General features: G+C 31.9%; 1 protein-coding gene across 1 annotated transcript; it reads left to right on the top strand.

Moving 5' to 3' along the window:
- The first annotated feature begins 7,140 nt into the window (after window positions 1-7,140).
- On the top strand, window positions 7,141-25,190 carry LOC139502217 (phospholipid scramblase 2-like). Its single transcript, XM_071291650.1, has 8 exons — window positions 7,141-7,347; window positions 7,906-8,001; window positions 9,130-9,206; window positions 10,583-10,713; window positions 19,402-19,522; window positions 20,807-20,900; window positions 22,629-22,684; window positions 24,347-25,190. Exons 1-8 carry the CDS (start codon window positions 7,182-7,184, stop codon window positions 24,386-24,388), a joined length of 783 nt encoding a protein of 260 aa, XP_071147751.1. The 5' UTR covers window positions 7,141-7,181; the 3' UTR covers window positions 24,389-25,190.
- The last annotated feature ends 984 nt before the right edge of the window (window positions 25,191-26,174 follow it).

A 26,174-nucleotide genomic window follows, 5' to 3' on the forward strand; every position in this document is an offset into this window, starting at 1 on the left:
TATTCTGTGTGTTGCTGATTATTTTTGAATTAGCAATTAACAAAGTAAAACAAATGAAAGAAATAATTTGTTTCATTTCATCGAAATACTTAATACCCATGTATTATCTTAATATATATGTCGTGTACATGTTACGATTTTGTACAGGTTATAACATGTACAAAAATTCTGTACATGTTATAATATGTACAATGCTAAAATACAAGTTATAACATGTACAAAAGTACCTCGTACATGTTATAACATGTACAAAATATTGCTTAAAAATGGATTTAACTTGTACAAAATTTGAAAATAGAAATATGTTTCTACAAATGTATTATTACAGCACATGCCATTAACCTCATTAATATTTTCATCATTATTTTAGTGCCCATTGTTAATGCCAATTTATGTAATTATACTTCAAGTTAGAGGGCGCTTTCTGGTAGTTATATTCCTCGTATCAATACTAATATGGGTTTTTCTAAATTTCAAATATTGACATCAAGCGTGCACGAAAGAGGGTCGTTTATTGCCGACAGATACAAGAAGATGTCTTTGCAAAAACCCAGATACTACATTAACTGTTCACTCCCACTTGTATGACAGTCACATACAATGCCATTATATTGACAACGATGTGTGAACAAAACTCACAACATACAGACGCAATAGGTAAACATGGCAAAATAAGTTTACAACAGTAAACATTATGTTATAATCTTAATCATAGATAGTGCAACTCAATGTGTCACATGTCTCTGTCTTGAAGCAACAAGTAAAAAAAACTGGTTTCTAAAATATATGAAAATTTAGTAACTAATGCATGCTGTAAATAATGCAACTTCTGTGATTTTGATTAACGTTCTTTTAATATTATTAAATAAATTTCAAACGTACAATATCTTGTTTAAATATACTTTCAAATTTTGTACAGGTTAAAACCATTTTTAAGCAATATTTTGTACATGTTATAACATGTACGAGGTAGTTTTGTACATGTTATAACTTGTATTTTTGCATTGTACTGTTTATAGAAGAGGGACGAAAGATACCAAAGGGACAGTCAAACTCATAAATCCAAAACAAACTGACAACGCCATGGCTAAAAATGAAAAAGACAAACAGAAAAACAATAGTACACACGACACAACATAGAAAGCTAAAGAATAAACAACACGAACCCCACCAAAAACTAGGGGTGATCTCAGGTGCTCCGGAAGGGTAAGCAGATCCTGCTCCACATGTGGCACCCGTCGTGTTGCTTATGTGATTACAAATCAGGTAAATAGTCTAATTCGGTAGGTCATATTCATGAAAGGGAAGGGGATTGTAGTTACGACGTAAGGAACATATACGATATCATTTGTGAAACGGTTATTCCATAACGGTCAACCAACTCGTGATGGCGTCCGTAAAATTTACGGAGGGATGATTTCAACTTCACCAGTTTAATAGCTTCCTTGTGAGCAGCAAACCTCTATCAAGAAAATCATGATAGGAAATGCAAGCACGGGAATATCGTATCAATTGGGAGATATATACCCCGTATGCAGGTGCTGCTGGAATGTTGCTACTTAGAAATGGAAAGTTCACAATTGGAAAGCTGAAATCATCTCTTTTGTCGTAAAGTTTTGTTTTCAACCGACCCTCATTGTCAATTTCTAGATGTAAGTCAAGATATGAAGCCGACTTAACTGTATCTGTAGTATCCTTTTTCTCTAGTTCGATTGGATAGATGCGTTCCACATAGTCACCAAATTTTGAATTGTTTAGTGAAAGAACATCATCTATATAGCGGAAAGTAGAGTTAAAGGATATTGCTAACTTCTTATCTTTCTTCCTAAGAAGTTCCTGCATGAAGTCAGCCTCATAATAATAAAGAAACAAGTCGGCGAGTAGAGGGGCACAGTTTGTTTCCATTGGAATGCCGACAGTCTGTTGAAAAACACGTCCTCCGAACGTAACAAATATGTTGTCAATCAAGAAATCAAGCATCTTGATAATATCAGTTTCAGAGAATTTTTTGTTTGAATCAGAGTGATTCTTTACAAAGTAGGATTTACCCCTCCCTAAGACAAGATACTTGTATCTACGTTGGCCATTCTTTTTTATGAAGCAAAGTAATACCAACTCTTTCAATTTGTCTTTTAGTTTGGAATGTGGAATACTTGTGTACAGAGTAGAAAAATCAAATGTTTTAATACTGTTACAAGATGAAAGAGAGTTAGATTGTATGTACTCTAAAAGATCTTTTGAATTTTTAAGTATCCACATCTGATTCACGCCATCTCTAGAATAGGCAGTTTCACAATAACTTTGAAGCCCGTCTTTGATTGCTGATAAAATAGATGAAAGAGGTTTCGTGGAGCACTTGGAAGACCCAGCAATATACCGTTGTTTGTAAGGACACTTATGTAGTTTAGGTATCCAATACAGTGATGGAAGATCCAGTTCTTCATCTTTGGTTGAAATTCCAAAGGAACATAGAACAGACCTATGATTATCCAGGATTTCCTCTTTGGTAAGTGTCGTGAGGGTATATGTTGAGTTTCCAAGTGAATTGTCAATACCTAATTCGTTTATCAAGCAGTTGATGTAGTGACTTTTACACACAAAAACGATGTTATTTGGGGCTTTATCTGCTGGGACAACAACATATTTGTCATGGAGATCGGATAGGTGTTTTCCAACATTTGGGTCTTCAAAGATTGACGTAGCATGGGCATTGATGAACCCATTCAGTTTCTTAATTCTGATTTGTATCAACGACCTCACTGCCTTAATCCATTCGGAAAGAGTGTCTACGTCTTCCTTCTCGCGCTTAGCCCATTGCCTGGCATAACCCTCGACTGAATCCATCAAAATTTTAAAGTTGTATTTCCAATTGATGGATTTAGGCTCACGATATTTGGGACCTTTCGATAACACATTTCGTAGAGAAGTGTTATTAACAATGTTAAGGTCACCGGTAATAACGTGGCCAGCAGGATTATATGTGAATTTGGACCTAGCACAAGTGCAATCAGGAGGTTTAGACTTGAAGTCGTCAATATCGAGATCCTGCAAAACGCGTTTGTAATTGAAAATGTTAGTTGCAATAGGTTTGGTATAGGTATAAGAAATTATTGGTACAGACTGGTCTTTGAAATAAGAAGGTATTTTCAATTGCACTAATTTACGATGAAGGATATTGCCTAGGTTGACGCCATCGAGACCTTTGTTGGCGAAGGAAAGATTAAGAAAAGACCTTTTCTCTTTTTCATCTTTTCCAATGCGAACTGGCTTGAAAAGTCTGTGACTTGCAATATCCGAAATTATAGCTTCAAGTTTGCATTGGTTTGAATGAGGATTTGTAACAGTGGATTCCAAACATAAATTGAACAGAGAATGAAGTTTTGAAAGGGGTAATGAATAAAGTTTCGTGCGAATGTGATGAATACCTAACGGCTTTTGTATGAATGGCAGCAAGTCATTAATAGAGACATCATGCAGAGAAGGTGATGTATAATGACGATGACGTCGAGGAGTCGAGTTGAAAATATTCATCACATTCACCGAGTTACACGAAGGACTAGATAGAATACCTATACCATCAATTTTGTCATTGTAGCCATAAGGTGTTGCAGTTCCCAATTGTCTAATCCAGTAGTCTTCTTTTTGTCTACGGAGAGTCGTTGAAAGATTAGGATTATTAGAGCTATGGTATATCTTTTCGATAATGCGCACTGTCATAGAAACGATGGAATGATTGGGCTGATTGAAATGCTGGTATAGAATGTCGTTAGCATTAAGGTTAATGTCTGATCTATGACCGCACATACGTTTGTTAAGCCTTCCTTTCGTTTCACCGACGTATACCAATCCGCAAAGGTTGCACTCTAATCCGTAGACGACATTTATCGATTTACAATTCAGATCATCGTAACTTCTGGTAAAATATGACTTCTTGGTCAAATTGCTAGTGAATTCAGCATCTGTAATTAAAATAGCACAAGTTTTGCAGCCTTTGGTCTCACATTTTGAAATGCGACAGTGTTGTACTGTGTCATCAAACACCAAAATGTCTTTAAGGAGAACTGAACATGGCTGTATATGTGTAATAATGCTATTGTCACTAGGACGATGAACTGAATAAGTCGTGTTTGAGATATTTGTCATGTCTGGTGATGAGGGGACACCTGCCGTATCAGACGACACCGTGTCCATGGTGACGTCTGTTTCGGACCTTTTTATACTGGGCGACGTCCAAGCCAGTTTCCTGTTTGATCTTCGTAAGTTCATGCAATTGTGGTTTTGCTACTGGGCGGATGATGTCCTCGGGGACAAAATGTCCACCAGCAGAGACATCGACCCAGTGGTAATAAAAGAGGGACGAAAGATACCAAAGGGACAGTCAAACTCATAAATCCAAAACAAACTGACCACGTCATTTTTGTACATGTTATAACCTGTACAAAATTATAACTTGTACACGACATATATACCATTATAATTTTAATAGAATATGAATCTATTTATTATTGAAATATTTATTAATGCCTTCAAGAGAATTACTTCAAATTTCTGGAATGTATAAGTAAAAAAACAGAGTTTAGATTATAATTTAAAAATAGAGTGAAGATTATAAGTGATACACAGAGTTTGGTTATAAGTCAATAACAGAGTTTAGATTATCAAAACACGATTACGTCTGTCTGTACTTTATATGAAATTGTTGTGTGAATTCTTGTGTGATGCACACCTTCACTGATTCTATATTGTTTGACTGTTTTAATATCATGTTTAGTATTACAAATGTTATTTCAACTGATAGGGCGGAGCTTATGTTTTAATTTGCATAAAGGACGGTCTATTTGAAGATATGTGTGATAAGGATGATTGCCATTATACTTATTACTGATTTCTAATCACCTATCAATGTCATCAAAGTAATTTACAAAAGAATGACTAGACACTTGATTGAGGAGTTTATCCTAAACCACCTATATATAGATGGACTGGTTTATTATGAGCAAACCGGTTAAACTCCACCCGGTCAAGTGAAATAAATCGAGTAATAGTCTTGATTTGCTTTCAACAACTTCCGGTATTTGGTTTTGGTGCGATATTGTTTTTTTTGTTATATATCTATAAAGATTTAAAATCTAGGGTAGACTGACACCAGTAGTTTAACCCCAATCAAATTTTTAATTCAGATGAGGTATATTCAAATAGTGGTGTACATCTGATTTGGATTCTTAAAATGTGCAGTGATATGAAATTATTTTATCTTTCTTCGTTTTACCCTTCTATACCCCTTGCCTAATTGATTAATATCTGATTACCGATAGTTTTCTTTAAGTTTTGTGGATTGATATTTAAGCAACCAGTCGGTATTTAAATAGTGTTAATTGTACAAAACTACTGGTTGTCTTGTTTTTTTGTACTCGAATGAGAATTCCTTGAAAAAATTTGGCCGGTGACCTCCATTTTTCTTTTTGTAAATCTTTAACATGTATAATGATAAGCCATCTGTAAAAGTCTTATAAAATGTTAATTACTTTTAACAGTTTTTGAGAACTTTAACTTGTCAATGATAAAGCAATGAAAAGTCCAGAGAGAATATTTCCCGCCAAAAATTCAATGGCGAATATCTCGAAAACAAGAACGGTGACCTATAAATTTTTTTTTGGCTCTTTGGCTTCCTTTATTAATCCCCTATCTATATAAACTAGTGTTTTGAAAAGTTAGTAATTTAAAAATGAGAAACGAACTCCCTTAAGACAATAAGAAAAAGCATCTTGCAAAGTTCTCTTTCAGCTTTCTGTGTGTCATCCTCCAATTTTTCAGAAGTAGCATACTAGTAGTACCCTCTGTCCCATCGAAAGGCATTGGATATCTCATGAAATACGTTACGCTCGTTCATGTTCACATAACCAGTTTATTAAATGCATTGCCAAGAACTATAACGAAGAAGATGATCGATACGATGTGTCTGCTGTAGTAACCAGTCTTGTCGTCGGATCTTTTATTTTACCGAATGTGACATTTTGACTTGTGTGAATTCGTATGGCGGGTGATGCGCGTTACGCGTATCTTTTCGACACACACGATCTCGTTACTTTTTACGTTCATGCAATTCCCTCAGTTTTTGTTTGTTAACCTACTTAATCGATTTGCAAGATTTGAACATCGTTAAACTATCCTGTCGCTTTATATCATTGGTGTTATCATTACATCTGATATTAATGGATAGTGCATAGAAAGTTATATATATTCATCAGTTGTAACTACAATGAAATGTAGAGAACTGTTTTACTATAAAAAGTAAAACATTAATTTCGAAACGTATCTACAAGAAACATATCACCTTTTCAGATACCAGTATATGTTTATGGGAATAAATCATTTAAATATACCACTTTAATCATTAATTATTACAGGTACTGAAATCAATGTATATTTAAAGTCATATGAAACGAGTGACTGGTGAAAAAAAATGGTTATCCAATTATTGAACCAATGCATGTATATATCATAAACTTAGTCTTCGGTGCACGATTTTATCATACTTTACGCAAATATATCGTATAATCTTTTTTTTTTTTATCTCGGTTTTTTTTTATTTTTAGAGTCTGTTATGAGGTGACAAATGGCAGCTACTTAATTGTCGTGTCTTGAAGCCGTAATTTACCAACTGTCACCTATAGTAAATAATCAATAAAGAAGCATGGATATTGAGCACGTGTTTAACATGTACAATTAGATAATTGTTTATTTTAATGACATCCATGCGTATTGCGATCACCGGATTTTTACGAGGAGGGTCACGCTAAGGTCATTTTGCATACGGAAAATGTGTCGGCGAATTGATTCCTGGAAGCAAGCAATTAAATACAAGTAAATTTCTTTTAAATGTGGACAAATTAAAGATTTTTTCTCAGAAAAAAGAAGAATATGTATATAAGTTTTATAATGAAAACTATCCATTCAGTTATAAAAATTATATGCATCATTTTTTTTTTTAATTTGAGGTTTCATATGACTTTAAAGAAAATCGGTCTTATCAAAATGAGTTAAAAAAAATACACAGTAAAATCTAATAACTGTTTCAAGATCAAATTAGAATCCCAAACGGATATTTTGTTTCCAGTATTACCCGTACTGCATGTGACAAAATATAATAGTTTTTATAGCGTAACCATGAACACGTCATTATGATTTTGATTATAGTATATAATGTATCTGGTAAACCGATACAAACAGAAGACGAAGAACCAATCCATTCTTATGGCGGTATGATGCGTCGATATCCACTTGGACTGGGAAACTTGGCTAAGATGGATGAAGTTTATCTCCATCAAATAGTTGATTTAATTAAACGTACGTAATCGTAACCATCATGTTATGAGCACAAATAGTACCTTTTGTCGTTCCCCCCCCCCCCCCCATTTATTCTATATACTGAATTACCTAGCATTTATATCTGCATACGTGGTTTAAATTGGCTGCTGTAGATAAAACTTGGGAAAGGTATTCGCCTTTCCTCTAAGACACGAAAAACATTGGCTTACTATTTATTAAGTGCTTTCGTAGCAAGTTAGTAGCAAATGCATTTTTTATGAGATTAAACTTTCTTTTAGTGTTACATCTGTGAGCGAAAGAGACCGAGGGAATGAATTTTGGTAAGGTGCAGATCCTTGATTTGAGTTTAGTTTGGACGTGGCACAAACAATTCCAATATATCTAATTTTGAGATGCATTATGCCAAAATCCTATTTATCTCGTTATCAGAAGTCATCGGATTTGTTCAGTGCAATGAACATCTTTTTTTGCTTTTACTGTCTAATTGTTTAATTGACAAAATCTTGTTGGATGAAAAAGATATTGCTATTAATGGACATTTCACATCTTGTATAAATTAATGAATATTTTTTTTAGTCACAGTTACATCAAACTCGCCCATAGATGTACATGTAGCAAACGGATTCAGCATTGGAAATCGTACAGGAGAGAGATGCTATCTTGCATATGAAGGTGCGATATAAATTATCAAAATCGACAGCATGTTCTGGTAGATAAGAATGTTTACTATCAGTTTTTTTAAACCTTGCGTTGTTTTAGGTTTTGTTTATCATTGATCATTGCTACAAGATATTAGGTGAATTTAAAAGATATATGACATTGTTATTTTACAGCTACATAATATTACATACTCATAAGTCTTGGATGTGAACATACCGTAATCTTACTATCTTAGAAAAGTTGAAGTTAATCAACTATACAATTATAGATATACTAATTAGTTAAACATACAAATATAAATAGTTTAATAAATTCCACAATTGCCTACCATCTTGCTTCGTGTTTGTCTTTTAGAGATAAATATTCTTTTCAAAAATGAAAGTAGAGCTTGCACAGATATAATCAGTTTGTTTATTTGTGTGATCTTTACATTGTAAATGCAATACGTTGCCTGTAGAATACAATAATCTAAAACTTAGTTATTAGAATTCAAAAATCCAAAAAAATAAACTTTTTTGGAAAAATGAGTTTCTCATACAAGAGGTTTAGATAGAAAAAAAAACAGGTTTAATCTATCATTTTCTGCATAAGAAAATGCCTGTACCAAGTCTCAGTTCAAGTTTGTATCCGGATTTTTTTCTCTCAATCGATCTTGACTTTTGAACAACGGTATACTCCTGTTGCCTTTACTGCACCCCTATTTTTGACATTGTAATCTATAAAGTCTGTGTGTTTTGTTTAAATATTTAAACATAATGGAAATTTATACGACTATCATACCAGTGAGAGGTTTCACTAGCTATAAAGCCAGATATAGTCCTTTTGGTTTATAAGGAAATGCCTATACCAATCAGGAGTACGACAATTGTTTTCTATTCATTTGATATGCTTTTTGTTTTGCCATTGGATAAATGTTTCGTTTTGCATTTTATTGTTGTTTGGTATATTTGATAATTTTCGTTTTTCTACCTCTGTTGTGAAATAGGATACATGAAGGCGATTACGTAAAAATAAACAAAAAAACATCTGAGTCTGCTTTAACAAAACATAAGAAACAGAGCAGGGTTTCATTAACATGATTAAGACAGATACAAATATACTACAAACATTTTAAATGGTAGCACAATTCCTTTATTTCAGAATCTGAATATTGTAACAGATTGTGGTGCGGACGAAACCGAGGATTTGAAATGCATGTTGAACAGAACGATGGCAGAGTAAGGAATATAACAGTTTATACAGTGTAACTTGTCTTCGTTGTATCAAATATACATCAATCTGACATAACTTAGCTATGTTGAAACACAGTTTCGGTTTTATAGTGTAGAAGGATGGCTGTCATTTCAATATTAGGCTTATCTATTTTAATGTATGCATTAATTATTGTAGTAATACATACAGAATACCTTAAACTTTTGTAGTATTCACTCTTTTATAGGGGCATTATATGTCAAATTCCTATTTTACGACATTAATCAAATTGTAATATTTAATTTGAAACTTACTAAAACGTATATTCAAATTACAATAAATATAAAACAAGCAAGCTACGATGCATGGGCCTGATGATATATATCAGCATAGTCTATATGTCACATAATTAACCATCGACCATTGAAGAGTGTAATATATCCCGCACCCAATGCCCTTTTAATTATTGTAAATTATATTTTTTTTAAAACAATACTAGTACATGGTAAAAATTTTGTGTTTTAATTGTACGCTTGATCAATTCTATATTTTTAGTAATCAACATATTCCTTTTATATCAATTTAATATGACTTGAAATAATATATCAGGGAGCTACATTTGGATTTTTAGGGGTTAGGCTAGGTTGAAATATGAAAAAAAGCAGGAGTTTCGATTAAAAAAAGACAAGATGAGCAATTTTCTAAATATTCATGATGACAATTCATATAAGATAAAGGTCAGGATAAACTTATAAAAAAGACAGCATCGACAAGAGTGAAAATAAAAAGGAAGGAGAGATTACAACTAAAACAAAACGCAGGACAATATTTTTCATCCTAGCCCCCTCCCATAAAAATCAAATAGTAGCTCCATTATGGCTATTAGTTTTTAATTTTAATCAACTTGATATTTCAATGACATCAACCAAGTGAACAAATTGACAAACTGTTCATCCTATCTTTTTTTAAATTGGAGAATAAACTCTAAGTTGTTTTAAATGGTATTCAGGTTTAAAAAAAACTGTAATATTCAGCAGTGACATATTCCATCAACTGAGGAGAGAAGCAGATATTAATAATCATTTTCTAATGTAGATTGACAAATAACAAAAATACAATGAGACATGAAGCCTAGGAATATTTTCAAAAATCATATTTCTTTAGTTTAAAAATCTTACAAAGCACGGATCCCTTGGAAAAAAAATAAACGACGAATAATATGTTATGTCTATTTGACTAATAAACGCGATATAATCAAAACTATCATCACAAAACTAGTACATGTAACGCATACTGCATTTGACTTGGGACAGTTGTTTTCCCGCATATCCTTCATGTGTACACTTTCGGAAATAGACATTAGTAATTTTGTTAAAAGTAATTAAAAAGATGAACTTTGCAGGAAGTTATGCGTTGTACAAGAGAATTCAAATGTTGTGCTGGATGTTGTTGGTGTGCAGATGGGGACCATTGCGGTTGGGTAATGAAGGTCGAAGCTCCACGTGGACATGTGATTGGATATATAAGACAACAGTAAGTTTATGTTTACAACCGACCATGCGAGGGCTGTTTAGCCAGTCAAGGTCGTTAACAATTTCCATCATCATTTCTTCAACAGTAAAATTAATTTGCTACAGAAGTTTTAGCTTTCTAAAAAGCTATGGACTGCTTCGTTCTACACTAATTTTAGGTTAGATGTGTACATGTGGTTGCTAAATTACTATTGAAAATGTTATATTTTTAGATACTGATTGATATAAAATGAATATTTTTTAAAAGTATGCGTTATACACCATGCTTAAAATTGTTGAAAATTAAAACAATTATAAATTTAGACACGACTCTTGAGGTGTGCCTTTCTGAAAGTGTGCCTATATTGTCAGATGTTATAAAATACAGATAACGCATTTTTGTAAACATTGTATAGGAACATTGTTTAGCAAAACAAATCGTTCAGAGTAACAAATAAATTAAACACGTATTAATAATTGATATTTCAATATTGAATTTATATGTGAAATGTATGCATAATAAAACGAACATGAATTGATGACGAAGATTGGAACTGAAATACACATAGTTAATTTTCCGGCATTTGATGTCTTATCCAGGACGAGAAAAGTCTGCAATTCTTTATCTCATTACAGCCAATAGCTGTTGCTGTATCTCAGCCTTATTATAAGGAAGATAACAGTTTATACAGTGTAACTTGTCTTCGTTGTATCAAATATACATCAATCTGACATAACTTAGCTATGTTGAAACACAGTTTCGGTTTTATAGTGTAGAAGGATGGCTGTCATTTCAATATTTGGCTTATCTATTTTAATGTATGCATTAATAATTGTAGTAATACATACAGAATACCTTAAACTTTTGTAGTCGTAACAATTATATTCACTCTTTTATAGGGGCATTATATGTCAAATTCCTATTTTACGACATTAATCAAATTGTAATATTTAATTTGAAACTTACTAAAACGTATATTCAAATTACAATAAATATAAAACAAGCAAGCTACGATGCATGGGCCTGATGATATATATCAGCATAGTCTATATGTCACATAATTAACCATCGACCATTGAAGAGTGTAATATATCCCGCACCCAATGCCCTTTTAATTATTGTAAATTATATTTTTTTTAAAACAATACTAGTACATGGTAAAAATTTTGTGTTTTAATTGTACGCTTGATCAATTCTATATTTTTAGTAATCAACATATTCCTTTTATATCAATTTAATATGACTTGAAATAATATATCAGGGAGCTACATTTGGATTTTTAGGGGTTAGGCTAGGTTGAAATATGAAAAAAAGCAGGAGTTTCGATTAAAAAAAGACAAGATGAGCAATTTTCTAAATATTCATGATGACAATTCATATAAGATAAAGGTCAGGATAAACTTATAAAAAAGACAGCATCGACAAGAGTGAAAATAAAAAGGAAGGAGAGATTACAACTAAAACAAAACGCAGGACAATATTTTTCATCCTAGCCCCCTCCCATAAAAATCAAATAGTAGCTCCATTATGGCTATTAGTTTTTAATTTTAATCAACTTGATATTTCAATGACATCAACCAAGTGAACAAATTGACAAACTGTTCATCCTATCTTTTTTTTAAATTGGAGAATAAACTCTAAGTTGTTTTAAATGGTATTCAGGTTTAAAAAAAACTGTAATATTCAGCAGTGACATATTCCATCAACTGAGGAGAGAAGCAGATATTAATAATCATTTTCTAATGTAGATTGACAAATAACAAAAATACAATGAGACATGAAGCCTAGGAATATTTTCAAAAATCATATTTCTTTAGTTTAAAAATCTTACAAAGCACGGATCCCTTGGAAAAAAAATAAACGACGAATAATATGTTATGTCTATTTGACTAATAAACGCGATATAATCAAAACTATCATCACAAAACTAGTACATGTAACGCATACTGCATTTGACTTGGGACAGTTGTTTTCCCGCATATCCTTCATGTGTACACTTTCGGAAATAGACATTAGTAATTTTGTTAAAAGTAATTAAAAAGATGAACTTTGCAGGAAGTTATGCGTTGTACAAGAGAATTCAAATGTTGTGCTGGATGTTGTTGGTGTGCAGATGGGGACCATTGCGGTTGGGTAATGAAGGTCGAAGCTCCACGTGGACATGTGATTGGATATATAAGACAACAGTAAGTTTATGTTTACAACCGACCATGCGAGGGCTGTTTAGCCAGTCAAGGTCGTTAACAATTTCCATCATCATTTCTTCAACAGTAAAATTAATTTGCTACAGAAGTTTTAGCTTTCTAAAAAGCTATGGACTGCTTCGTTCTACACTAATTTTAGGTTAGATGTGTACATGTGGTTGCTAAATTACTATTGAAAATGTTATATTTTTAGATACTGATTGATATAAAATGAATATTTTTTAAAAGTATGCGTTATACACCATGCTTAAAATTGTTGAAAATTAAAACAATTATAAATTTAGACACGACTCTTGAGGTGTGCCTTTCTGAAAGTGTGCCTATATTGTCAGATGTTATAAAATACAGATAACGCATTTTTGTAAACATTGTATAGGAACATTGTTTAGCAAAACAAATCGTTCAGAGTAACAAATAAATTAAACACGTATTAATAATTGATATTTCAATATTGAATTTATATGTGAAATGTATGCATAATAAAACGAACATGAATTGATGACGAAGATTGGAACTGAAATACACATAGTTAATTTTCCGGCATTTGATGTCTTATCCTGGACGAGAAAAGTCTGCAATTCTTTATCTCATTACAGCCAATAGCTGTTGCTGTATCTCAGCCTTATTATAAGGAAGATAACAGTTTATACAGTGTAACTTGTCTTCGTTGTATCAAATATACATCAATCTGACATAACTTAGCTATGTTGAAACACAGTTTCGGTTTTATAGTGTAGAAGGATGGCTGTCATTTCAATATTAGGCTTATCTATTTTAATGTATGCATTAATTATTGTAGTAATACATACAGAATACCTTAAACTTTTGTAGTCGTAACAATTATATTCACTCTTTTATAGGGGCATTATATGTCAAATTCCTATTTTACGACATTAATCAAATTGTAATATTTAATTTGAAACTTACTAAAACGTATATTCAAATTACAATAAATATAAAACAAGCAAGCTACGATGCATGGGCCTGATGATATATATCAGCATAGTCTATATGTCACATAATTAACCATCGACCATTGAAGAGTGTAATATATCCCGCACCCAATGCCCTTTTAATTATTGTAAATTATATTTTTTTTTTAAACAATACTAGTACATGGTAAAAATTTTGTGTTTTAATTGTACGCTTGATCAATTCTATATTTTTAGTAATCAACATATTCCTTTTATATCAATTTAATATGACTTGAAATAATATATCAGGGAGCTACATTTGGATTTTTAGGGGTTAGGCTAGGTTGAAATATGAAAAAAAGCATGAGTTTCGATTAAAAAAAGACAAGATGAGCAATTTTCTAAATATTCATGATGACAATTCATATAAGATAAAGGTCAGGATAAACTTATAAAAAAGACAGCATCGACAAGAGTGAAAATAAAAAGGAAGGAGAGATTACAACTAAAACAAAACGCAGGACAATATTTTTCATCCTAGCCCCCTCCCATAAAAATCAAATAGTAGCTCCATTATGGCTATTAGTTTTTAATTTTAATCAACTTGATATTTCAATGACATCAACCAAGTGAACAAATTGACAAACTGTTCATCCTATCTTTTTTTAAATTGGAGAATAAACTCTAAGTTGTTTTAAATGGTATTCAGGTTTAAAAAAACCTGTAATATTCAGCAGTGACATATTCCATCAACTGAGGAGAGAAGCAGATATTAATAATCATTTTCTAATGTAGATTGACAAATAACAAAAATACAATGAGACATGAAGCCTAGGAATATTTTCAAAAATCATATTTCTTTAGTTTAAAAATCTTACAAAGCACGGATCCCTTGGAAAAAAAATAAACGACGAATAATATGTTATGTCTATTTGACTAATAAACGCGATATAATCAAAACTATCATCACAAAACTAGTACATGTAACGCATACTGCATTTGACTTGGGACAGTTGTTTTCCCGCATATCCTTCATGTGTACACTTTCGGAAATAGACATTAGTAATTTTGTTAAAAGTAATTAAAAAGATGAACTTTGCAGGAAGTTATGCGTTGTACAAGAGAATTCAAATGTTGTGCTGGATGTTGTTGGTGTGCAGATGGGGACCATTGCGGTTGGGTAATGAAGGTCGAAGCTCCACGTGGACATGTGATTGGATATATAAGACAATAGTAAGTTTATGTTTACAACCGACCATGCGAGGGCTGTTTAGCCAGTCAAGGTCGTTAACAATTTCCATCATCATTTCTTCAACAGTAAAATTAATTTGCTACAGAAGTTTTAGCTTTCTAAAAAGCTATGGACTGCTTCGTTCTACACTAATTTTAGGTTAGATGTGTACATGTGGTTGCTAAATTACTATTGAAAATGTTATATTTTTAGATACTGATTGATATAAAATGAATATTTTTTAAAAGTATGCGTTATACACCATGCCTAAAATTGTTGAAAATTAAAACAATTATAAATTTAGACACGACTCTTGAGGTGTGCCTTTCTGAAAGTGTGCCTATATTGTCAGATGTTATAAAATACAGATAACGCATTTTTGTAAACATTGTATAGGAACATTGTTTAGCAAAACAAATCGTTCAGAGTAACAAATAAATTAAACACGTATTAATAATTGATATTTCAATATTGAATTTATATGTGAAATGTATGCATAATAAAACGAACATGAATTGATGACGAAGATTGGAACTGAAATACACATAGTTAATTTTCCGGCATTTGATGTCTTATCCTGGACGAGAAAAGTCTGCAATTCTTTATCTCATTACAGCCAATAGCTGTTGCTGTATCTCAGCCTTATTATAATGCATCCAATCAGAATCTATACTTAATAAATAATTTATTAAAGATGGCGTGTATTTCGACTGAAACTAATAGCTCCTCATCGCTCATCGTGATGGCGAAGCAATTAGGACAGCAAAACGTGTATTCAACCATAAACAAGAAGTTACATTTTTAATGTTATAAATGTTTCCCATTAAATTAAACCTCTTAGTTATATACGTAATGATTTTTTAACTAGATTTAAACAACGTATTTATTATGGACGATGACCGTACTTTGCATCTCTCGTACATATGGCATTAGGTCTTCATCAAATATCAACGTCCAATATATCCTCATTCTGCGACCTTATCCTTGTTAACCTAATATTACCAAAAGCTTTATCTCAGAATAATTTTAAAGTTGATGCAACTTGGCTTATTTATTAAGAGCTGAATAATTTTATTTTTTTGCATTTTCAATGCCCAAATCAAAATATTTTTCATATCCCTCTTATAGCTGAAAAAAACAAAATTCATATAAGATACAATTTTCGATGTATAAACCAAAACAATTCCCCAGAGTAGCCATCACATTTTTTACCTAATTTGAAATTAATCAAGTTGTAGATTCAATTGTCTTTTAACTTTAAATATAGCCTCTTAAAATATAAAATGCTAACACCGGAGACTTCACAAGCATTAAACACTATGCATTGATAGTTAATCATTCGAGTTATATATCACCAATTTAAAATGTCATATGTTTGAAAAATATGGAAAAGGATATTGACAGTTCAAAGACAATTCACACATATTTTTTTAGTGGATTAACGTTCATTTTTCATTTAAGTCTTCGTGTTTTTCGCCTTATACACAGAGACACTACTTTTTACAAGTTCCCATGAAAACGTTCTAGTTTATGGCTGTAATGACACCATTTGCTAAACAATGCTTAATTACAAATTTATGTTACCGTTTCCCTCCTAATTCTGTAACCACAGAAGGTAGAACGTTATTCCAGTAGAAAATTATATTTTTGAATTTTGTCTAACATATTTATATGCATTACGCGTACGGCTACATCCTTTCTTATATGCAGAGCCACAACTAACTGCCAAAATAACCTCATTTTGATATCGCACCAATGATATTTATATATAAACAGAGCTTTATCCAAGACAAATTTAGCTACAAAATGTATTTTATAAAATGTGCTGTGTGCAATATATCTGTCTGTGTAAATATACTGCGCGTTTACATTATGATCAAAATCTATGCAAATGACTTTTATGCACTTCAGTTTTAATATCAATATAAAAAAACTTTGGTTAGTTGACTATATTTGCGATTTCTGGGACCAAAAAATGGCTCTTAATACCCTCAGGCATTTTGTTTAAAAAAACATCAGATTAAAACGAGAGGAAATGGCGGAAATAAATTATTTTCTCTATATGTGATCGAAAAGAATTAGTTTTGACAAAAGTCGAAATGAATAGTTGTCCCATTAAACACATAGTATCTAAACCACATAGTAATACGAGTATTTACATAACTATAAGGCCTTATTAAAGAAGTTTTCGTATTTGATGAAATAAATTTGGTAGTAATTCAAATCTGCAATTGTTTGCAGTTTCGAGAAAATATATATTCATCGATGATTTAAGAATAGCATACACAGTTCTCTAATACTGATAATTGTGTGCCATTTTAGACAGTTGATGCTACAGCTATATTTCTCTTCTAAAATAACAAAGTCTGGTCGTTGATTCCGATACCCGGTTCAGGGCGAGTTACAGTTTTCACAGTTAGCCTGTTTAAAAGCATGCATTTTATGTCTCTATCGATCAATTCAAGATTTATTTAGCGGCAATTTAAGGATGTACACCTCTGAGGAGTCAAAAATTTCTAGAATTAGACTTTTTTTCTTAACCTAATTTTTAAGTTTATAAGACTGTAACAAAATAATTGGTGAAGAAAAAATCATATGGTGGTGTACTTCTTTTTTTGCTACGGCCCTTTGAAAATGCCCAATTTTGGTGATTTCCCCATTTTTCATCAATTTTTTCCTATTTTTGGGCTATTATCATGAAAAAAATCACAGTTTCACAATTAAACTTTTTCTCATACTTTCTATAAAGATGAAGTGGACCAATCTGAATAAATTTTACTTACAAAAACTATAGGTAGGTGTTAATATAAGAAAGTTTTATCATATTTTTTGTGTAAAATTTACCATGCTGTCAATTTTGTATTTTTGTGATTTTTCTCAGTTGTAAGAACAAAATGCATATCATTTCAACTTTTTTGTCATAAATGAATGAAAAAAGACATATCTAAGAAATTTAAAAAGACCAAAATGATATGGGATGTACATGATTCTTGTAAAATCGTTTTTTGTATCTCTCACCCATTTTCTCAAAATTTTGGCTAAAAATACTGACTTGATTGGTCGTAAAATTTGAAAACTGGTTTACGCGAAAACCCTTCATTGTAAATACACATTTTTTTCACAGATTTATGTTTGCTTATAATATTTTTAAAATTTATTGATATTTTCCACTTCTATCACATGTTTTGGAAATAATTCAAGAACGAGATTTCAACGAGACTGAACGAGACTGACAAGTCAGAAGAATACATCCTTAAAAATATTGAACCCGTTGTTCATCTAAATAGACGTATCTTGAATAATAATCGCTTCCACTGTCACTGCCTGTACCACGTCAGGATATGATAGTTGTATTCCATTAGTTTTATGTGCTTGGCGTTTTGATTTTGGATTTCATAAGGAACTTTCCATTTTGAATTTTTTGTTCGATGTTTTTGTAATTATATTTTTTCAATCTATTTTTCACTTGTTCATAATTGTGGCCCTTAAGGGACGACATTAAAAGTTCAATGAATGATAAAAACTTAATTCACATAGTTTTTTCACTGACCCCCACCCCCTCTTAACTTAAATTGGGAAAAATTGATTGACCCATATGGATATATGTAAAAATCAATGTCGGATAACCAAATCTTGCATTAGTTCACCCTTTCCCCCCTAAACTATTTGAATTAAGTTTTTTTTTTTATCTTACATTGATCTTTTGATGTCGTCCCTAACATTTGAATGTTTTTCAACTGCGAAAAAGAAGTGACAGTTTGATGGAACATATGCGAAAATGTTCAAAAGTACCGCAGCTTAAAAGATTTACACAAATTGCGTCATAAAGGAAACGTTTTTGTCAAGTCAAAATGTAAATGAATTTCTTAAAATCCCGATTTTTTTGCACAATTTATGACAGTTTTTTTAAAAATCAACTAAAAAATCAACGATTGGTGACACCTTTTGTCCACAAAATGTTTTGCTAAATATTCTTTGTATTACTCATTCTTAATTTTTCTACAAATATTTCAATGGCAGAGGGGTTTGGCCACATATGAAATCATGATGATGAACTGAAATGAAATACTTTCCTAATTAAAAGCTTATATCTTTATAAATATGAAGCAGATCTATAATTTTCTTATTATACTTTGAAATATCAAATATGTAGTAATACATTCAAGTACACATTAAATGTACTCTTATAATTGATGTTGAAAACAACTGTACAGGGCCATTTTTCGGTTCCTGGCTCTACTACTTTGAACGTTATTATTAATAAAGTGTGCACTAGAAAAAAAACTTGCCTTACACCAATCTCAATATACTCAGTTAGAATGTTTACATCTGCCATCTTACTGATTTAAACTTTTTTCAGTGGTTCTAAATGGAAAACTAATATAACCCTGTACGACGTCTACAATCAGGAGTTGTATGATATATGGAGTAAATGTTGCCCATTTTTCTGCATTTGCTGTAGTGATGAAACTAATTTTCATGTAAGTTTATACCTTTTAAAGTTAGTCTGTCCGAGTTCAAATACTGTGTATATGGTTTTTGGAAAATTTAGGGTTAATTGTTATAGACTGAATGTCTTTAAATCATTTATTTTGCTGTACTCAATGATCTTATCCCCCAAATCGCCGTGTTTGCATCACAACCGAATCCGTTACTTTCAATGTGCCACAAATTACTTTCTATGAATTTATGAGTATTTTGTATTTAATTGAAAAAGTGTAAACTTGTGAGCGAACAAAACGTGACAATAGTAGATAGCCATAATCATGATGAAATCAAAATATATGTTTCTTCTTTTAAAAGACTGTATATAGTACATAGTATTGTTAAAATCCTAAGCTATTTGTAAAAGTAAGATATATGCCTGCAGTACTTTCATCTATCTCTGAACAACAAAAAGTAACAATATTCCTATAATTATCTGTTACTTATTTACTAGCGTAGGTTCATGTATCTGCCACCATGTAAACGCAGTTCACGTTTGTCCCTTAATATTTATTTTGGTATACTAGTCTATCGATTATAATAAAACAACTCTCAACCTGGGACCAAATGTCGCAGATCTAAACAAATATATTACACAGCACAGTCGTTACCAATCAGCAAAACTCATACTGCATATATGGCAAGCTAGATATAGAGGCTTCTATATAACAAAATCTAAAACAATACAAGTAGGAACACAAACAGTCTGATTTAAACACAAACTTAACAGCAACCGCAAAAAAAATATAATACTAGTGTACAGCAAAAAATGACATCCACTGAACTACAGGCTTCTGATTATTTTGGGATTTGAACTTACAGAATGTGGCAAGGTTCAACATGTTTTAAAGCGCCCAAGCCTATCTAAACCTAGGACAGTGGTGAAACAGCAAAACAACAGATTAAACTATCATACCATTCAAAAAAAGATCCCCAAAAAGTACCAATCGCAGAGTGAGAGCCAGATCAAAGTCAATAAAATAAATCATGTATCAAACAGGACAATCTATAAAGTATATAAGTTTATTTTCTATCTATGAGTTTGACTGTTCCTCTGGTATTTTCTGTCCTTCTTTTATATATTATGTGTTGTTTCTTATTTAATAATCATACGGTATCAAAGGTGTACAATTTGTTCTATCCTATAATTGTTAAAGTGGGAAAGCATACATATTTCTCTATAATAGATCATGTCATGATATCCTTGTAACTCGTATAGTATTACATATGACAATTTAGAAAATAGACCCAATTCATATATATTCTAAAAACATTTTTAGGTGAACGACACCAAACCAGGCCCCCCTTTAAAACCAAGAATTTACAGAAAATGGGACGGATGTTGTACAACAGCTGATTTGTTAGTTTGTGAATGTAAACGTAATTTTGTCATAATTATAAATCAACTGGTTTTATATATTATATATTTAGAATATCGATCCACGCAGGATTTCTTCCAAAAATAAGATAATCTCCAAACATTGTTTATATAAAAACAGAATAGCATTTCTGCTACGGTTTCTGTCAAAAAAATATTCATATCTGAGTTCCAACTTGTAAAACATCGAGGAGTGACACTCTTATCGAAGATAAGTAATATCTATAATACAAAAAGAACGAGGTCCAATTTGTCAGCCGTCATGGGGTAAAAACGGCAAATCAAAGAATTTAACTTTATATATAGCTAATATAGGACAATGGTGTAGATTAAAAATTATACCGCTCCAGACCCTTTTGTTTTCGTCATAATTAATATTGCCAATAATTAACAAGTTGCGGGTCGAATCCGATACCGATGCCAATAGTATATTTACCTGTTACCTATTACCTTGTACGTTCCGCATCTGACAGGCGCACCATCAAACGGTGTATTTAGGATTTTGTTAAATACACGGGTCATAATCACAGGTTTGACACTACATAATTCAATCATTGTCAATTTGTTCCCTATTGTAGTATTTTAATCAGTAAGACTTTCTAAGATAACAATACGAATACTAAAAATCTGGTCTTAAAATAAGGCGTAGAGATACAGTATTCAATTTGTTAGCGGACATGACGTAAAACAGCGAATCAAAGAATTCAACTTTATTTATAACTAATATAGGACAATGCTGTTGATTAAAAAATACTCCATTCCAGGACATTTTGTTTTCCAAATAATTAATATTACCAATAATTGATAAGTTCCAGGTCGACGGGTACAAGCAGAAAGATTTGAAAGCAGAGAAAACTGTGTATCCTATGATCGGCATGACTTTATGAGATGACACTACCAATACTAAATAAGGCTTACGCGTAGTTATATACTTTAAATCAGTCACGGACCCGCGATATCACGAGTTTGTTCTTGTAATTCGTCTTAATATCAGCCTAACAGTGTAAGATCTGTAAATTTGCGGAAGCAAAGTTTTTGTTCTTCAAAGACCGGAATTCGAACTCATGCTACTGTGATATCGTTGTCAATCGCATTGCACTATTCCCGACTCGCTAGAACACACGACCACCTAGGCTCTATATTTATAAAATGTCTGATTGAATTATAGCCAACAATAAATCCTATGGGGTGATGGGTCATATAACTATGATACAATACACTAAAAAATATATCGAAAATATTTGTGATATGACGTATTAATGTAGTGTTTGGTACATTCCAAACGAATTTTACGTAGCTCATACGGCTATTGAGTTAAAAAGTTAAAGAAACTACTTAAAATCACACTTTTCCACACTATTTAATGTTTTTATTTTCATACCGAGATCATCGACATATGTACGTCTCTGTCGAGAAGAATGTGGTCTTTTGCAGTATGTTCCTCATTTTGATCTCTTTTACGAAATATAATAAGATGCTTTGACCGTGTCGAAATCCTTACTGTCCAACTAATTACTGTGTTTAGACTCTATGTTTCAACACTTGGCCATTTGTACCGCTATTTCGTGGGAGGCTTCTAGTTTTCACACTGGAAAAAGCTTCAGTGTTTAGTTTTATAAAATAGGAGTTGTAAATCCTTGATCATGTTTAGAGCAATAGAGTGGCCTTAATAAGTGAGCTAAATTCGTAGACTTTTATCGTATCAATTTTGTTTGTTTGTACAGTTCCAGGTATGGAGATGGAGGAAAAGGCTTTGTTTGTATGTGCGTGTTTCATGATTGTAAGTTTCTTTTTAACTTGTGTATACATACAGACTGCTAAAAAATGTGTTGTCTTGGTTTTGTACCTTAACAATTAAACTTACTCTACCTTGTCAGTATTCGTTAATTCTGTAAGAGGTCGGTCGTTAACGTATCTGCTGATATATACAGTTATAAACACAACTTTTGTATCTGGTGATATAAACACCACATTTTATCTCGAGTTCACATCTGCAATGTGTATCAAAACTATTAATTCTCTACATTTCATGGAAACCTATAGCTAAAAAAATTACACAATTTTACTAGATTTTCAAAAGTGGGTTTTAACGAAAAAGGAAGCTTTATCCTTGCTAACGTAGGCAAGTGAAAACTACAGCTAAAGGGCAATTGCACGAAGACAGTTACAATCACCAAATGCAACACAGACAAAATAACAATGTATCGATGCAAACGATAATGTACCTGCAGAAAAGGGTTGCTGATTGACCTAATAACATCTTGCAATTCGCTTTCAGCGCTCGTGGTGAAATTAAATCAAAAAAGCGCTTCAGACGCATTGGACTCATAAAGTGTACGTTTTTTTCTTTTTTGAATCCATCCAAACTTCGAGGGATTATGACTAGTATTTAACATTACAACAAATCTAAAAAAAAAAAAAAAAAAAAAAAAAAACAGTACTCAACTCCTTCTTTCAGACACAAATACTCCATAAGAGTAAACAAAATCATGGCATAGGTAGCATGTTCGAAAGGATGAAAGATGTCGACTTTAAACAGCTTTGTCGTGAGTTAATAATGTGGACATCAATCTTTAATCGGCCTTATTTAGCTTTACATCTATGTTACAACATAATGGTCATAATATTGAGGCATTATTCCTACCTCTGACGGAATTATAATCTTAAAAATAGATTCTTAGCAAATCTGACACTAATTTCAATAATGCATTTAACTTTTTTGCATGCAAATAAACAGAAAGATAAAAGAGAGGCACAAGATAACAAAGGGATCATGAAACTCATAAGTCGAAAACGAAATAAAAATGCCTATACAAAATTGTGATATCAATTTATGTGGTTCATTAGTAACAATGATAATAGTTACTGGAATTGCGACGATCCCTATGAGGCGACGGCAGAAATAGGTAAAATCGTTTCAGTCATTTTTCTCAAATATAGCCTGTTGTTGTCACAAATTACCAAGCTGCAAGGTTTTTCTATACAGTTACATCATATTTGAATCATAAAGGTTCACTATAATTGTCTATGTCAATTGCGTCGAAAAATTCGGGATGATAATCATAATTCAATGGCATTTTTTTATTGAGATCGTCTTTATTCCAGTTACGATTATCAGTTTAACACTAGTGGTGGTTGTCACACTTGATTTTAAAATGCTCCTATCATGTACACTCGAGACCAACATTTGGAAAGGTCTGTTTGAGGGACATGTCACGTACATTTTGTACATTTGAGTACAGTAATATGTAGTATAACTATATAGTTCATTTACAATGTGTAGTCACAATTCAGAAGATAAATGTTGTCTGAACCAAATAATTATCTACTTGGACCCCGTTATACTCATCCAGATGTATCAAACAAAATGTGTTGTTAATTTAACACAGGCAACATTACTAATTTAAAACGTTCTCATTTAAGTTGTATTTCTCTTTTGCAGGAGACTATGGTATTTGAACGATTGAAGTGGAACAGCTATTAATTAAACAAACACATGATAATTTTAAAAAAGACATACTAGAAATTGTTTTGTCCAAAGAACAAATATTGAATACAATCATTTGTAGAACTGTGCTTTTTAAGAGAGAAAAATTTGAACTTCCAATGATATTTAGTTCAGATTATTTCAGTAGTAACAGGAGGACATCAACGGAATTTTGTTATGAAATTATAAGGAAAATTGTAAACAAATCGCAACCTTCTAATGGTAAAACATTCTATTGCATTGTTTCGTTTAATAAGTTGTATAAAAAGACAAATATGTGTGTTTGTATACATGTGTTGAAAAGTAAAATAGCAGAAATACCGAAATCCTGAGAAATTCCAAACGGAAAAAATCTTTTTAAAATGTCAAAATTAAAAGCTCAAACACATCTAACGGATGGTAAGCAACTGTCACAATTCTGACTTAGAACAGGCAGGGCCAGTTGAAGGACGCCTCCGGGTGCGGGAATTTCTCGCTACATTGAAGACCTGTTGGTGACCTTCTGCTGTTGTTTTCTTCTATGGTCGGGTTGTTGTCTCTTTGGCACATTCCCCATTTCCATTCTCAATTTTATCTACCTAAATGTATAACATGGTTGATTAAACCAGGTGTTATAGCTAGCGAAACCTCCAACTCGAATGACAATTCCATAGAATTCTATATTGACAATAATGTTTGAGCAAAGCAAACAGACATAATAACTAAAACGCCAACAAATCCGGGTACAGCAGTCAACATTGTAATATAATCGTCATCACTGTAAAACAATAAATGTTTCAATAAAACAACTACATAAAAACGTATTATCTTACCTCCTATACATTTCTAGGAATGTGATTGGTTAACAGCGTCCTCATGGAGACCGTGTATGTTCAATATTAGGTTAGTATGGAGGCGGGGCTTAATTCAATACACGGTTAGTAGTGGATTTACGACTTTGGCACTGTTTTATTATTCAAAAGTATCGAAAGTTCTGTTTAAGGTGGTACCCAACATTTTAACTTAAATTAATTTGGCTCGTTTAATTTTCTTAAAATTTTGACAAAGTATTTACTTTGACCCTTTTACAAAAATATATAAACATTTCAAAACATTTTAACCAACCGTTTTATCAGAAAAATTACACTGGTTATATAGCAGTTTGACAAACACTTATTTTGATCATTGAGAAGCTTAATATTCCCTTAACAACACAAAGTAATTAAAACGTTTAGCTGATTTTATAGAGTCATCTCCCTGTAGTGTTAGGTACCACCTTAATATTGTTATATTAAGGTTGTTGATAAGAAAAAGTTAGTGTTTGCATTATTTTGTTAAGGGCACACCAATTGAAGAAGGTTCTTAAAATTGAACATTTGAACACTTTAATATAGAAATAAGAAGATGTGTTATGATAGCAAATGAGACAACTCTAGTCTACATTTAACAAATAAAGACAGTCGGTAAGACTAATTCGTTACATAGTGTGCCAGTGACTTAATATGATATATACGGGGTCAATAAATTCCATATTAAGTCACTAACACACTAAGTAACTAATCATACCGAACAAAAAAAGTTAATCCACAGTATTTTAGGTCTTCCAAGTTGTGCATGTTGTTTAAATGCTCAAAACAACATAGTTCAATCATCTCTTTAGTTAATTAGGGATTACGTACATAAAACATATTTTCCTAAAACAAAGTAAATGGTTCCTCGTGTTACTTTTCTGAAGAGGACGATTTTTTGTTCTTTGGTCAAATACCAAGGAGTTGTATAACTGTCAATGAGACAATTTGCTCTC

This window comes from Mytilus edulis, chromosome 13 (assembly GCF_963676685.1).
Source record: "Mytilus edulis chromosome 13, xbMytEdul2.2, whole genome shotgun sequence".
Classification (NCBI taxonomy): domain Eukaryota; kingdom Metazoa; phylum Mollusca; class Bivalvia; order Mytilida; family Mytilidae; genus Mytilus; species Mytilus edulis.